This window comes from Tachypleus tridentatus, chromosome 1 (genome assembly GCF_004210375.1).
Source record: "Tachypleus tridentatus isolate NWPU-2018 chromosome 1, ASM421037v1, whole genome shotgun sequence".
NCBI lineage: Eukaryota > Metazoa > Arthropoda > Merostomata > Xiphosura > Limulidae > Tachypleus > Tachypleus tridentatus.
In genome coordinates this window covers 114883288-114899301 of record NC_134825.1, presented here as the reverse complement: position 1 = coordinate 114899301, position 16014 = coordinate 114883288, and the positions used below count along the sequence as shown (strand labels likewise).

At 36.5% G+C, this 16014-nt stretch overlaps 1 protein-coding gene across 1 annotated transcript; it reads left to right on the top strand.

Moving 5' to 3' along the window:
- The first annotated feature begins 533 nt into the window (after positions 1 to 533).
- On the top strand, positions 534 to 13092 carry LOC143222026 (15-hydroxyprostaglandin dehydrogenase [NAD(+)]-like). The gene is made up of 7 exons (XM_076447843.1): positions 534 to 818; positions 5067 to 5190; positions 5847 to 5953; positions 7227 to 7323; positions 8851 to 8927; positions 10951 to 11096; positions 12537 to 13092. The coding sequence occupies exons 1-7, from the start codon at positions 549 to 551 to the stop codon at positions 12658 to 12660; spliced, it is 945 nt and encodes a 314-aa protein (XP_076303958.1). The 5' UTR covers positions 534 to 548; the 3' UTR covers positions 12661 to 13092.
- Positions 13093 to 16014: the final 2922 nt, after the last annotated feature.

Below are 16014 nucleotides of genomic sequence, written 5' to 3'. Positions count from 1 at the left end.
CAGCTGACCAGCAGTACTCGCCACCACAATAATTTTGGTGTTTCCAATTTGAATGACACCTTACGTGACATGAGACCCGGATCAGAGTCTTTATGGGCTAGATATAGCCGTTCTTAGTTGAATACTACTGACCAGTTGAAGTTAATCAGTTGAGTAACAGTACTAACCATGAGTTACAACGCCCCAATAGTGCGGAATGTGTTTGGCGAGCAAACCGTGGCTCGGACAGGCTAACTTTTAGGTCACCTCCTCTCCATTCTGTGAAAGTTTGATTCGATTTACAGATTTATATATCTCGATGGTTTAAAAGTACACTTCGCAATACTTGTTTGTTAGTTTTCATTGAAATAGACGAGCTTAATTATAACTCCGGTAAAAATTGTAGGTTCGAGTTCCTGGTTTAGATTAACCTCGCTGTTTCTAAATCTGAAATATTGTAGTTATGTGAAAAAAAAAAGCTTTTCTCAACCAACGGTTTCTCATGGCTGTGATGAAAGACTATTATGAAACCACGAATGACGCGCGTCTGATCAGATAATAGTTTTTACATGAGTAACTCGTCCCAAGGCTTCTGCGTACAGACTCACAAGAATCTCTTCCTGTGGGATGTGTGTGAAGTCTACTTCCCTCTGGGATGTATGTTAAGTTTACTTCCGGAGAAGCAGTTATCCAGTCTCTATATAAAAAGGTTAACATGGAGTACGTGGCCAAAGAAAATCATCAAGATGAGCGTGACTAATAAGGTGGCAATAGTGACCGGTGGTGGTCAAGGCTTGGGAAAGGCCATTTGTGAGAAACTCCTAGAGAACAATTGCAAAGTAAGATCCTGATCTCTTGCGTTATTTTAATACAACGAATATTACTTATCTTCTCCGTCATTGTGTAGTTTTAAATTTTATCTCTTTCTAAATTGCGTTGGTTATTTTGGGAACTCATTCCCCAAAAAGAGTGAATGTAACCCCTAAAATGTAAATGTATATATTTGAATATATATTATATTGAAGTGTTATCGTTATTTTCATAACCCACCCACAGGCCCCGAACCTCAACTCTGCAGTCCAGCACGCTAAAGACAGGCCACGCTTGGCACATCTTTGTTCGTGTGTCGTTCTCTTCACTTCATCTGCTTATTAATTATGTATTTCATTTGTGTTTTTCTTAAATATCTATATTTGTAATTGCTAACCCCTAAAACGCCAGCACGTATCTAAAAGGAAAACCGTGTTACATGCTAGCAATAATAATTCAGTAAGAACACTTTACATATCCACCCAAAACGCAAGATATATAGCTGTGGTCATGGAATACTGTTGATTTGTGCTGCATAAGATGTATCGAAACCCGAATTTTAGATCCATACGTCCAGAGGCTTGCCACTGAGCTACTGGAGGGAAACATAAATAAAATAACGACCTCCAGAATGTACCTTTTATTCTTTTATTGTTTTACACCTTTTCATGAGCCATTCACAACAAATAAGTTCGCTGTGTATAAGATTGTTTGTTTGTTTTTGAATTTCGCGCAAAGATACTCGAGGGCTATCTGCGATAGCCGTCCCTAATTTAGCAGTGTAAGACTAGAGGGAAGGCAGCTAGTCATCACCACCCACCGCCAACTCTTGGGCTACTCTTTTACCAACGAATAGTAGGATTGACCGTAACATTATAACGCCCTCACGGCTGAAAGGGCGAGCATGTTTGGCGCGACGGGGATGCGAACCCGCGACCCTCAGACTACTAGTCGAACGCCTTAATACGCTTGGCCATGCCGGGCCTCGCTATCTACTGGAACAAACATCAGTTAGTGTTAGCAACAATAATTTAAATTAATATACAGTGAGTATTATTAACAACAATATACTCAGAGCGTATTATTTGCAACAATATTATCAGAGCTAATATTTGCAACAATATACTCAGAGCGTATAACTGGCAACAATATTATCAGAGCGTATAACTAGCAACAATATTATCAGAGATTCTCACATCAACGAAATTAGGAACCCTAAAATAAAAAGAATATACTTATAACAATGACTGCATGAGAACATAAAGGCAAGAAAAGTAAGACAAACTACAAGTGCATCACAAAGTACAAGATAATGTTCTTAAAGTTATGTTACAAAAATACAACAGTTAAAAATGAACCAATTGTAGAGCAGCTGAAATACCATTAGTAGCAAATGTGGCGAAGAACTTGATGATTTGTTTACAGAGACTTTTAATTTCTTATAAATAGGGCTTCTTTGAACTGTCTTTCGCAGTTTCTTGGAAGTTACGTGAAGTGAATGAGATAACCATTACAGTGGCACAGCGCTATGTCTGCGGACTCACACCGCTAGAAACCGGGTTTCGATACCCGCGGAGGGCAGAGCACAGATAGCTTGTCGTGTGCTTGATCTTAAACAAGTGAAATGTTGTGATTCGACTCTAGTTTATGTTGAAATGTACTACACGAGGGCTATCTGCGCTGGCTGTCTCTGATTTAGCAATGCCATACTAGAGGGAAGGCAGCTAGTCATTACCACCCACTTTCAACTCTTAGGCTTCTCTCTTACCAACGAATAGTGAAATTGACCGGCACATTATAACGCCTCCACGGCTGAAAGGGGGAGCGTGTTTGATATGACGGGGATTCGAACCCGCGACCCTCGGATTACGAGTTGAAGGTCTTAACCACCGGGCCATGCCGGACCCATTTTGTATTGTAACTGAACGAAATTTAATGTCAGAAATTACGTTTTAGTCGTATATATTAAAGTAAGTTCATAGATGTGTTGGATTAAGGATTCTTCTACGGTTGGTATCTGTGACTTCTTCACGATAAATTCGATAATAAAGAAACAGCTCGGACTCCACGGGGGCCTGGCGTGGCCTGGCGCGTTAAGGCGTGCGCTTCGTAATCTGAGGGTCGCGGGTTCGCGCCCGAGTCGCGCCTAACATGCTCGCCCTCCCAGCCGTGGGGGCGTTATAATGTGACGGTCAATCCCACTATTCGTTGGTAAAAGAGCAGCCCAAGGGTTGGCGGTGGGTGGTGATGACTAGCTGCCTTCCCTCTAGTCTTACACTGCTAAATTAGAGACGGCTAGCACAGATAGCCCTCGAGTAGCTTTGTGCGAAATTCCAAAAACCAAACCGCATTCCACGTGTGTTTAAATAATAATATATATATATATACGAAATAAGTTTAACGTATATACAAAAATTATTTATACCGTGGAGATCGTAGTTGCACCTTAAATACTATACAGGTCTCTTCTTCTTGTGAAAAATACACTTAGGCCAATTCAGTTGTTTTAGGATATGACCAAACTATTTTGTATATATGTATACAATTCACTATCGCTGTCACTTGAGTTACCTCAGTTGTGTACTTCCAGTAACCATCTGTTTTTTTGTATTTCCAAATAATCGTTTATTTTTAGTCCAAGTCCCCTTAGGCGGGTTTATTTACTTTAGAACACCTTTTGACGAGACAACTTATTTTCCTTATATCTTTCAAAATCGTTGATATTACAGTGACATGTCACCGTTAGACCTGACGCTCCCACAGTCAATTTTTACGTTTAACTTTTTTCTGACCGATCTTTTCCTTCTCGTGTCTTTACTTTTTCTTTCTGTTTGCGCTCGTCTGGTCGCCATTATTTATATATCTACCATTTAGGTCTTCTAGAAATCTTTGTAGCCTCGATGTCAGTGGATTACACTGAACGTTCGATAGCCTCTACATCGATAAATTACAAACAGAAAATAAATCAATTTTTAATACTGCTAAAACAAAACAATACTATATGTCTGACACCATAAATTATCCGGGACCTAACATTTATCATGTTTACGAGTATTAATAATATTTTATTATAGTGCTAGAAAACTTGTTTACATTTTAAAAAATAATTCCTAACCTTTTCAATTTATGAGATCAAAATGTTTTGGGAGCCTACAAATAATTCGCCTGAAGGGGAGCCAAAGGTCGCCTGGAGGAGTAATCTGTTTTAGCACTTTTACGATTTGACATTAGTGTGGTATCTGTCAGTCAATCAGTAGACATTAAAACGACGTTACATAAGGGAAGTTTAACGTTGCAATTTGTATTGACATGACGTCGGTAAGACGTGTGCATGCCTTGAATCATGAGAAGGATTATGCACTCTGTAGGCTACAATACAGCAGGACAGATGAACTTCAAAAGCAAGAAATAAAAGTATTTGTCACTCTTAATATTGGTTTTATTTATATTCTTCAACTAGATCGCTTTTGGAGACAATGTGAACGTACATTTAGTTGTCATTTTAGAAATTAAAGTTTTTGAAATGTTTTTGTTTTGTAGGTATAGTGAGGAAAAGCTAGCAGTAAAAACATTTGATCTGACCTGTGAACAAGAACTATAATAAAGTTTCATGTTTCTTGTTCTGTGGTTTGTTTGATTGTTTTGAATTTCGCCCAAAGCTATACGAAGACTATTCTGCGCTATTCGTTCATAATTTAGCAGAGTAAGACTAGAGGGAAGGCAGCTAGTCATCACCACCCACCGCCAACTTTTGGGCTACTCTTTTACTGACGAATAGTGAGATTTACTGTCACATTATAGCGCTCCTGCGCCTAAAAGGGCTAACATCTTTGGTGTGATGGTGAGTCGAACTTGCGACTTTCAGATTACGAGTCGAGTGCCCTAACCACGTGGTCATGCCGGGCCAATAATAGGATGTGATAGCTACTTTTTAGTGCACTCGTGACCCAAATGTTCTAGACATTTCTTTTTTCTGTAACGGGATTCATAGTCTAATATGTTAACTACTATGCCACGTCTGATTTAGTGTTAACTGAATCTAAAAAGTCTGAAATAGAAAACTCGTATTTGATCACATTTGTGTTCTGTTCCTTCAATCACTAATAGGTACAAAACTCGAATCTTTGTCGTATTTTCAGTAATTAAAAATACAAAAATCAGAATTTTTTTTATCAGTATATTTAATCACACAAGTACCAAAACCGAGGTTTCGATCGCATTTTCTTTTGTATCTATAGTCATTGTTTGATTGGATGATAAACTGTCTTATCTTATAGGTTTGCATAGCAGATGTGAACAACAAACAAGGTCAGAAAACAGCTGAAGAACTCAACCATAAATTTGGCACAAACAGCGCCATCTATATTCCTTGCGATGTGCAAAACGAAACAGATATTGAAGGTAATAATAAAAAAAGTTCTTTCTTTCGAATAACGTTTAGAGTACTTTGTGAGTTACCTTGCTTTCTGAAAGTTACATTTTACAGATTGGTAAACTTTCTTACATTCTATAGAAATATTTCATCGATATAACAAGGTGGTTTATGTCGAAAACCTGATGTCATATAACGAACTATAACCATATTCTTAAACAACATATAATAACATAGCGAAAGATATTGTGTTTCACCAAATAATTTGAACTTATAACTTACCAATATTTCAACAATTTATTTATAGGATTATTCACTGTTACGTTTTCTTCACATATTTTAACAATTTGTTTATAGGATTATTCACTGTTACGTTTTCTTCACATATTTTAACAATTTGTTTGTAGGATTATTCACTGTTACGTTTTCTTCACATATTTTTAATTTGTTTATAGGATTATTCACTGTTACGTTTTCTTCACATATTTTAACAATTTGTTTGTAGGATTATTCACTGTTACGTTTTCTTCACATATTTTAACAATTTGTTTATAGGATTATTCACTGTTACGTTTTCTTCACATATTTTAACAATTTGTTTATAGGATTATTCAATGTTACGTTTTCTTCATATATTTTTGTGTTGTTCAAACGTTCTTATTTTGATTTTTAATTTCCTCTTCAGGTGTTTTCCAGCAGACTTTAGCGGCATATGGTCAAGTAGACATCTTAATAAATAACGCAGGAATTGCTGGAGAGAACAACTGGAAAAACCTCGTGCGTGTCAACCTGGTCAGTAATAACATACGTTAAAACTCGAACGTGTCACCTAGTCAGTATTTATATTTGCCAAAACTCAAACGTGTAATCTAGTCACTATTTATATTTGTCATAACTCGAACGTGTCACCTGGTCAGTATTTATATTTGTCAAAACTCGAACGTGTTACCTGGTCAGTAATAACATACATTAAAACTCGAACGTGTCACCTGGTCAGTAATAACATACATTAAAACTCGAACGTGTCACCTGGTCAGTATTTATATTTGTCAACACTCGAACGTGTCATCTAGTCAGTAATTACATTTGTCGAAACTCGAACGTCTAACCTGGTCAGTAATTACATTTGTCAAACCTCAAACGTGTCAACTAGTCAGTATTTATATTTGTAAAAACTCGACTGTGTAGCCTAGTAAGTAATTATATTTGTCAAAACTCGAACGTGTCACTTTGTCAGTATATATTATTGCTCCCCGGTAGCACAGCGGAATGTCAGCAGACTCACACCGCTAGAAACCGATTTTCAATGCCTGTGGTGGGCAAAGCACAGACAGCTTATTGTGTAGCTTCGTTCTTAGTACCAAAGAAACAAAAATATATACGTTGAAACTTGAACGTGTAAACCTGATCAACAAAGGTTTACTTTAAAATATGAGGGTTTCTATTTATGAATGGTAATACGGTCCTGGAAAGTGGAACGTACATTTGAAACGATGTTAAGCAATCCAATCATTACGTGTATCATGGGAGATGGATTCCTAAAAATCTTCAGTCCACTCTTGAATAACGTTTTTAAAGTGTGTAACATGGCTTTTTTAACCCCAGTGTACTATATAAAAACATGCATACGAACACAACAGGTTTACATTGTTCTGCCAACTTGACGAGGCAATGTTGCTTCGCTCATATATTGGTAGTACAGTATTGTAGAGTCATTGATGAACACTACGCCTGGTAAGGTAGTCCAGACTCGGTTAAATTGACCGACCACGTGATATTTTTAAAGTGAGAACGAAGTTTGTAACCAAACAAGATTGAAAGCAAATAAAATTATGCTTTGTCGGAGCAATGACAATATTATAGTGAACAATGTACGTTAAATTCCACACCTATTGGAGTGGTGGTAAATTAAGTAGAGAAGAGGGGATGCCTAGAAAAAACAACTGTTACATTTTTCATACTAGAGGAAATTCAGGATTTTTTGTAAAAATTGCCTTATAAAGTTAAGAGCTTAAAATGTATACACCATTAAAAAAGATCTGTCTGTATGTTTTGTGTTTTACAGATGGGTGTTATATGGGGAACAAAGGTAGCTTGCAACTTTATGGGAAAGCACAACGGTGGCAAAGGTGGCGCTGTGATCAACATAGCCTCGACAGCAGGTAAGGTGAAACAAAAGTATAGCTTTCTCTTCGACTTTGTATATGCACAATATATGATTAAAATAAATCTGAAATTTCAACACGGTATCATAATATTTATGACTAGGGGTGTACCTAGCCCAGTATCGTATTCGTTTTTGTTTTATTAAACCTTTATAATTTGATGCGACTCTGTATTAAGATACATTGAAAGAGTTTTCTTTTTTATATAATTTCGGGAGAATTCCAATCATATTGTCTTCCTCCTCTGAATTAGCGATAGGTTTATGGAATTACAAATTTGAAATCCTGGGTTCGATTCTCACTGTGTATAGAAAGCCCGACTGTGTAGCTTCTCACTAATAAAAATAAGGAGTTGTGACAGTAGAACTTACAGCACGTTCCAAAGCAAATTAAGGAGTTGTGACAGTAGAACTTACAGCACGTTCCAAAGCAAATTAAGGAGTTGTGACAGTAGAACTTACAGCACGTTCCAAAGCAAATTTTCAACACACTGTTCAAAGTTGTGTTTCGATTAAGACAGTGACTAATATGACGTATTTGGGCAATTCAACTTGCTTCGTGAATGGAAAATGCTGATTTATAGAGATGTTAGAGACTAAGCGTGGCCTAGTGGCTAACGTGCTGGTCTGCATATCGGATGAGACTTCGAGTCCACTCCATGTCACTGAACACGTTGTATAAAATCATCTGTGACAGTCAAACCCATCACTACATATATTTGTTTAAGAGTAATCGTGTAAACGGCGGGTGCTGCTGATTGGTCGTCCTCGTTCTAGTCAGTAATTTTAGATTATGAGCGCTTACGTCTGGACATTAGGGTCTCTGATCTGACCATATGTCACATAAGGTTTCGGTTCGGGTGAAAACTGCCAAAGTGTGAGGTTTGAGTGCAGTGCACGACTGCACGTAAGCACATGCCAGAGTGTAGTAGATAAAGCATCTCTCTCGTGAATCGTTGCCACATAAAGATTGACAACTAAACACGTGAATGCGGTATGTAGGAGGTGGTAGTGTGTACGCATGTGAATGTTAATTATATTAATTCACACCTAACAAAAACAATCAGTTTGATTAATGGTATGACCTCAGAAATCGTACTTTTTGAAAACAAACAAACAAGAGTTCTATGTTATCGAACACGGCCGACAGTGCTTTGGTGGTGGTGTGATTCATCATTGTTTATCGTGTCGGAAGGAATTTTAATACACTTGTAGTGACGTAACGTTTAGGATAATAAGACCCAAAGAAGGTCAAGACACTTGAAGTGTATTTTTTATGTATTTCCTTATAAAGTAAAAGTATTGGTACCATGTATATGAATTGGTTTATATCTTATTAACGATTGTGTTTTTTCTTAGTTTCATAATTTATACGGCACATCGGTATCGTGTAGCTGTCTGCTTAACAACAAACAACAAAACAAAATTGACCATTTACATCTACTCAGTTTGTGTGATGTGTATATGATTGTCACGTGGCGATTAACCAACTAATTAACGTTTTTTTTTTTTTTGTCTATTTCAGGCTTATCTCCAGTACCACTGGGACCAGTGTATTGTGCTTCTAAGCACGGAGTGCTTGGTTACACTCGAAGTGTTGGTGTGAGCATTAACTTGTTATATTATAATCACTATTTTTTTCCCAATGTACAGTATATTAAAGTTACTGACTGTTTCCTCTCTCTCTCGCAATTTAATCGATACAGATAAAGATACTTTCGAGACCAAAGTGTCTTATAAACTTTGCTAAGACACGACGGTTTGCTTTTTTTATGTCAGTTTATTTGTGTTTGATATAACTCGAAAAATTATTACTTATAAATTTATGGGAAGAACTTCCTCGAAAGTGCCTGTTTTTGAGTACGTAAGTGCCACTGGAATGCTCTGTCTCAAATTATATATTTAATTTGGTTGTTATTAGGCACAAATCTATGCTTCATTATTTCTCTTATTTTTTTTTTAATTTCGCACAAAGCTAATGGAGGGCTGTCTGTGCTAGTCGTCCTTAATTTAGAAGTGTAAAACCAGAAGGAAGGCAACTAGTCATCACCACTCACCGCCAACTCTTGGGCTACTATTTTACCAACGAATAGTGGGATTGACCGTCACATTATAACGTCCCCACGGCTGAAAGGGCGAGAATATTTTGGGTGCGACCGGGATTCCAACCCGCGACCCTCAGAACAAATCTATACAATGGGCTATCTGTGCTCTTCATACCACAAGTGTTATCGAAGCCCAGTTTTTAGTGTTTAATCTCCCAAACTTTTCGATGAGCCATCATGTGTCCTACTTATGAAATACAGTATACAGAAAGTCGTTTTTGTTTATAATTTGTTAAATATAAAATTTCCAGAACTGAGAGTTTCGTATATTAAACTGACTTTCGACGCAGACAAGAATAGTACTTAAGAATAGAGGGAAGGCAGCTAGTCATCACCACCCACCGCCAACTCTTGGGCTACTCTTTTACCAACGAATAGTGGGATTGACCGTCACATAATAACGCCCCCACGGCTGAAAGGGCAAACATGTTTGGCGCGACAGGGATTTCATTAAACTCAAAATCTGTTAGTAGGAGCTGTTATCAAGTTACTTTCCGTCTAGTCTATCACTTCAACATGAGGAACGGGTAGCAAGAATATTTAAAACAAATACAATAATATTTTTATGCAAGGAACTTTTTGTTAGTTAAAACTAACTACCACATTCTATCCCTTTAATAACACACTCTGAATTCATCTAATTATCGTGAAACAACCACTGGGTTGTTGAATTATTGATTGTTTTGAATTTACCACAAAGGTACACAATAGGCTATCTGTACCGAAACCCAATTTCTAGCGGCGTGAATCCACAAACATACCGCTGTGCCACTGAGGGTCGGGGGGAGCCACAAGGTGGACGTAATTTCTTGTATGATGTTTCCACTTGCATTTCCAGCAAACAATTAGAAATATGGAATATCTTGAATGCCAGATAAGTGCTTCACCAACTGGAGTTGAAAACTAACCCTTTAAGGTAATTTTCAATAACTCAAACTCCCACTTCAATATAATATATACCATTATTTACAGAGAATAGTTTTATTATGTCCGTTGAGGCTTAGTGCTAACTATGACAGCTTAAAACATTAAAAACCAAGTTCCGATACCTGTGAATAACGCAGCCCAGACAGCTTTACGAGAAATTGAAAAACCAAACAAGCTTATGTTTTTTTAATTTCGCGCAAAGCTACACGAGGGCTATCACCTCTAGCCGACCCTAATTTAGCAGCGTAAGACTAAAGGGAAGGCAACTAGTCATCACCACCCATCGCCAACCCTTAGGCTACTCTTTTACCAACGAATAGTGGGATTGACTATCATATTATAACACCCCCATTGCTGAAAGGGCGAGCATCTTTAGTACGTTGGGGAGTCGAACGCCTTAACCAATCCACCTGGCCATGCCAGGCCTACAAACTTATGAAACTTTTGTGTTTTTTCAGAAACATATACAAAAGAAATTTAGTAAGACGCTCAGCTAATCTTTATTTTGTCTTGCTTGGGAGCTTATAGCTGCTGCACATTGTGATGTTCTCTGCTTAAACAGTATTGACCTTAAAACACCTTGTTCATTACAGACTGACATCTATTATAAGAAATCGGGAGTTGCTATTAGCGCCATCTGCCCGTCGTTTATTGATACAGAAATGACTCGTCAGTTGGTGGAGTTCTCGACGTCACCCATTGAAGCCACGAAGTTCAGGGAATCCTTAGAACTTATGGAGTGAGTACATTTTAATGACAACAGCAGTAATCCAGTGAACTAAGGCACTTTTAGCATTAGCTATTCTCGTTTCAAGGATATTCGTAGACACGTTCTTCTAAAAATTGCAAAAAATATGCAATAAAATTCTTTTATTTTTGGATTTATTCTGCTACGTCAGTTCTTTCTTCGTGCTGTCGCAACTCGACATGATATTGTTATGTTCTCCTTGAAAAACAAAAGTAGGTAGTCATAAACCTAGAAAAATTAATTGGTTTGTTTTAGATTTCGCGCAAAGCTACACAAGGGTTACATGCGCTATCCGTCCCTAATTTTGCAGTGAAAGACTAGAGGGAAGGCAACTAGTTATCGCCACCCACCTCCAACTCGGGCTATCTTTTACCAACGAATAGTGGGATTGACCGTAACAATATAACGCCCCCACGGCTGAAAGGGCGAGCAATTTTGGTGCGACGGGGATTCGAAGCCGCGACCCTTAGATTTCGAGTCGAACGCCTTAAATTAAAACGAAAATTGAAATTTATCCTCAAACTTAGAAACAGTCTTGAAGATTTGTGTTTTTTCTCAAATTTTTTTCAGAACATACACGTGTACCAAAACCATGCTGCTTAGCTATTATAAATACTGGTATATGTTAATGTAACCCTCTTTTACCCGGGTTTAAACCCCGGACGAGCCCCATTTTTGCCTCCATCCACCATTGTCACAATGATATGTCTGTGGACTCAAGCCACTAAAAACCATGTTTCGATACCCGTTGTGGGCAGAGCACAGATAGCCCATTGTGTAGCTTTGTGGTTAATTCTAAACGAACAAACTATCTTTTCGGGAATTTTTACGATATTTTATCTGGCAATTTTTTATTGGCCTTTTTGACAAGTATATTTAATGTTACCAAATCTTTAGTTATTTCAAACAGATGAAAATAATGTACTCTTTTTTGACAATTGGAATTTCAGCCACCAGGAGGTGAAAGATGGTGTTAGGCACTAAAGTGATTAAATATTACATTAAAAACATAATAATTTGTTATTACTTTACTACATTTTTACGCCATCATCTGGTCGGTCAGCCAGATTTCTGAAAACTCATAATTCTAAAAATCGGGGTTTCGATATTCGCAGTTGGTACAGCATTGATAGTGTATTGATTAACTTTGTACTTCATAACAAATAAACAAAACATTTTTGTCATTTTTATGTGTTTTAGATTTTTGAAAAATGGAAATCTAGGAACACTATTGATTGATTGATTATTTGGAATGTAACACAAAGCTACGCGACAGGCCATCTATGCTCTTCTCTCCACAGGTATCGAAACCTGGTTTTTAGTGGTGTGAGTCCGAAGACTGTGTCACTGGGGGAGGCTGACAGTGTTGATAAATAAACATGCTTGGTTCAATAATTTTGAAGTCAACTTTTTTTATCATTTATCATCTAGGCCTTCCTATGTAGCTGAAGGAGTTATTCATCTACTTAAGAATGACCAGTCAAATGGTATGGTATTGAAGGTTACAAAGAAAGATGGATTTCAGTATGTTCTACAAAGCAAACTCTCTTCCTGAGATCAAGGAAAATAAATGTTAGAAACATATGGTACCACTAAATAATAAAGTACTAGCTTCTTCCAATTTACGATAACATTTCAGTTATACGTTTCTCTAAAAGGGTTGATGGAGACTTGTCTCTACATTATTCATTTCGTTATTGTCCTTTCGTTTTGGACATTTTGTTAATTTCAGACCAATACACTAATTCTATTAATAAACTTTTAAATTAAGCTGGTGTATTCACCTGTATTTTAACACTCTTCTTGTGATTCTCGTTAAATTAATGTCGTTAATTGTCATTCACGAGTCTGGCGCCTTAAAAATATTGTGATTTTTTTGTTTTCGACTGTTCTTGGCAGCTTATTGCTTCAAAATGTTGTAGATAGTTTGATTTATAAATAATAATACACAATAAAAAAGGCATGAAAATTGTATCTGCCAAAGAAATTGGTGTCATCTTTGTTGTTACTTTTTAAAGAAAATTATAATATTGTACTATATCCTACGGTTTAACGGGTTATTTTAGATTATTTGGTAAATGTAATGCCAAGTTTAGTCTACATAACGATAATTTATTTCTTCCGTAACATTTACTACAGGTTGTGTTCACTTTGAAACAAGTTGTAGATCTAAGATCACAAACAACATTTGAATAGAAATCCCGAAACTAATCCTAACTTGCGAATGAAATTACTGACATAATTTCCTTGCTAAGGGATCGATTAACCTAATAGATGCAATAGTATTCACTCCAAAACGTAAACCTTCTACCAATGCCTGTTAAATATACTTCATAAAAAAATCTGGTTTTAGTAAGCAAAAGCCTTGTAATAATTACTAAACTCTACCAAATTTTGTGAATATTCACTTAATATATTAAATATAAGTTATGTGTAATCCGTAACGAGTACAAATGGTTACGACGTTGGTCATATGGACTCATTCATTAAATACTTCAGCAATTATATCATTGAAAACTTCACACACTAATTGCTTGGATTTATAATGTACTATCGTTTCTTCACATTGCACAAGATTTCTAGATTAATTACACCATCATCTTTATTAGAACTCTCTAACAACCATCTCAGTCAATACATTGAAAATTGAGCTTACAATAACAACAGCATTTTTGAATAAATCTTATAACCTTATTAGTTTTCATGCACACCTCTTTTGTTTTGGCTTATGAGGTACGTGTCTAACAATAAATAAGTACAGTGAAATATTTTTATATGTTAATAAGTTGCTAAAAAGCAACGAATAATTTTAAGTCAGTTTTTCTCTGTATTTGGTGTATCACAACAATTAATTGGATTATTTATTACCTCAGTAAGTTCTCTCGCACAACAAAATCGAAATATATGTCAATGATATATATTGAAGTTAAATAAAAGAGCAAGCGAAAAAAATAATTGTTTATATGTAATACAATTTTAAGAATACATCATTTTCACAGACTTTTTCAAAGGCCCAGCATTACCATGTTGTTAAGGCACTTGACTCCCAATTTAAGGGTCGCGGGTTTAAATCCCGTCACACCAAACATGCTCGTCCTTTCGGTCGTGGTAGCGTTATAATGTGACAGTCAATCCCACTATTCGTTGGTATAGAGTAGTCCAGTAACTGGCGGTGGGTGGTGATGATGACAAGCTACTTTCTCTCTAGTCTTACACAGCAAAATTAGGGACGGTTAGCACTGATAGCCCTTGTGTAGCTTTGGGCGAAATTTAAACTTCTAAATATTTTATAATTGGTCAATCTAACGACTCTTTCTATCCCTATAAACTAATTTGAGTTTACAAACGCGTAAGATTTACAACATACATTTACAGCTACTCTTTGGTGTAACAGGGATTCGAATCCACAGATTACGAGTCGAATGCTTTAACTACATGGCTATGGGGCATTTAGTTTGTATTTAATGTAAATAGTGTTAAATGATTTGTGTTGAACGAATTACTTTTATTTAAAATTGACGAAAAAAGTATTGAAATCAACCTTTGAGACGTTTAACCTGAAGGTGACGTCTGACAACGTTTGGCAGAGTTACTGGACTATAACACGTTGTATTTCTGTGTGTATCTGTGCTTTTTTATAGTAAAGGCGCATCGGGCTATCTGCTGTGTCCACTGAGGGGAATTAAACCTTGATTTCATCATTGTAAATCTTAAGACTTACAGCTATCCTAGCGGGAAACTTTAGCTTTACATCATTATAATAATATTTGTTCAATATATAGGATCAGACCACTGATCTACATATATCGCAATCAACTTTCTATCGATTCCCATTAATGTATGTTTGGACATCTTCTGAGAATTCAATATTTTTTTCAACTTTAATTATGGTGTCTATTTTCCTCAGCCCTCGTGTGGCTCTTATGAATATGCTTCCAAACATCTACATTGATTCGAATATCATAGCACTACGAGTTAAAAGAGTATTCTCATCCTGGATTCAAGAATAGTCCAAGTATTGTTCACATGCACTTGGTGAATGTGATGTTACCCCATCTTGTCTCCACCTTCCACATATTTAAAGAAATCCCTAAAGCTGAAAACGAGGCTATATTATTGAGGAAATATATGCTTCTGATTCTAAGGAGAAAAAAAAAAGGCCAAAATTAGTTTTTATTTGTTTGTAGTTAATGAGTTCTCTGTGCTCTGCTCACCAGGGGTATCAAAATCCGGTTTCTAGTGTTGTAAGTCCACATATGAACCGCTGTGTCACTGGGAGACAACCAAGCTTATAAGATCAACAAACCACAAATAACCATTTTTGTTGTTATTGTGTACCGCTTATTTGAACATGTAATTAATTATTATACACATAATAAGTAAAGTTGAACTTTTGCAGAGAAATATTTTGAGAAAAAAAAACGCGAAAAACTGATTATCATACGTTATATAAAAAGTTAAAACCCTGAAACCGATTTCAGATAATCAACATAATGCAAGAAAATACCTGAAAATAAACATTAAAAAACGAAATTAATTTGTTTGTTGTTGTTGAAGCCAAAACTACAGGCTCGGCATGGTCAGGTGGTTACAGCACTCGACTCTGAGGGTTGCTGGTTCGAATCCCTGTCACATCACATATGTTTGCCCCTTTTAGCAGTGGGGGGATTATCATATATCATTAATTCCACTATTTGTTAATAAAAGTTGCCCAAGAGTTGTCAGTGGGTGGTGATGACTAACTGCTTTCCCTCTAGTCTTACACTACTAAATTAGGGACGGCTAGCGCAGATAGCCCTCGTGTAACTTTGCACAAAATTCAAAAACAAACAAACGAACAAGCGATGATAGTTTATCAGATACTGGAACTGCAAATATTTAAGACCTATAATAAAACTGTTGGCCGTAA

What these genes read in the sequence shown, in the direction of transcription:
- LOC143222026 (XM_076447843.1), top strand. Translation starts at nt 549, where the DNA reads ATGAGTAACTCGTCCCAAGGCTTCTGCGTACAGACTCACAAGAATCTC. An exon ending in AAACGAAACAGATATTGAAG is followed by an intron (nt 5,191 to 5,846) that starts GTAATAATAAAA and finishes TTTCCTCTTCAG; the next exon opens with GTGTTTTCCAGCAGACTTTA. An exon ending in GTTACACTCGAAGTGTTGGT is followed by an intron (nt 8,928 to 10,950) that starts GTGAGCATTAAC and finishes TGTTCATTACAG; the next exon opens with ACTGACATCTATTATAAGAA.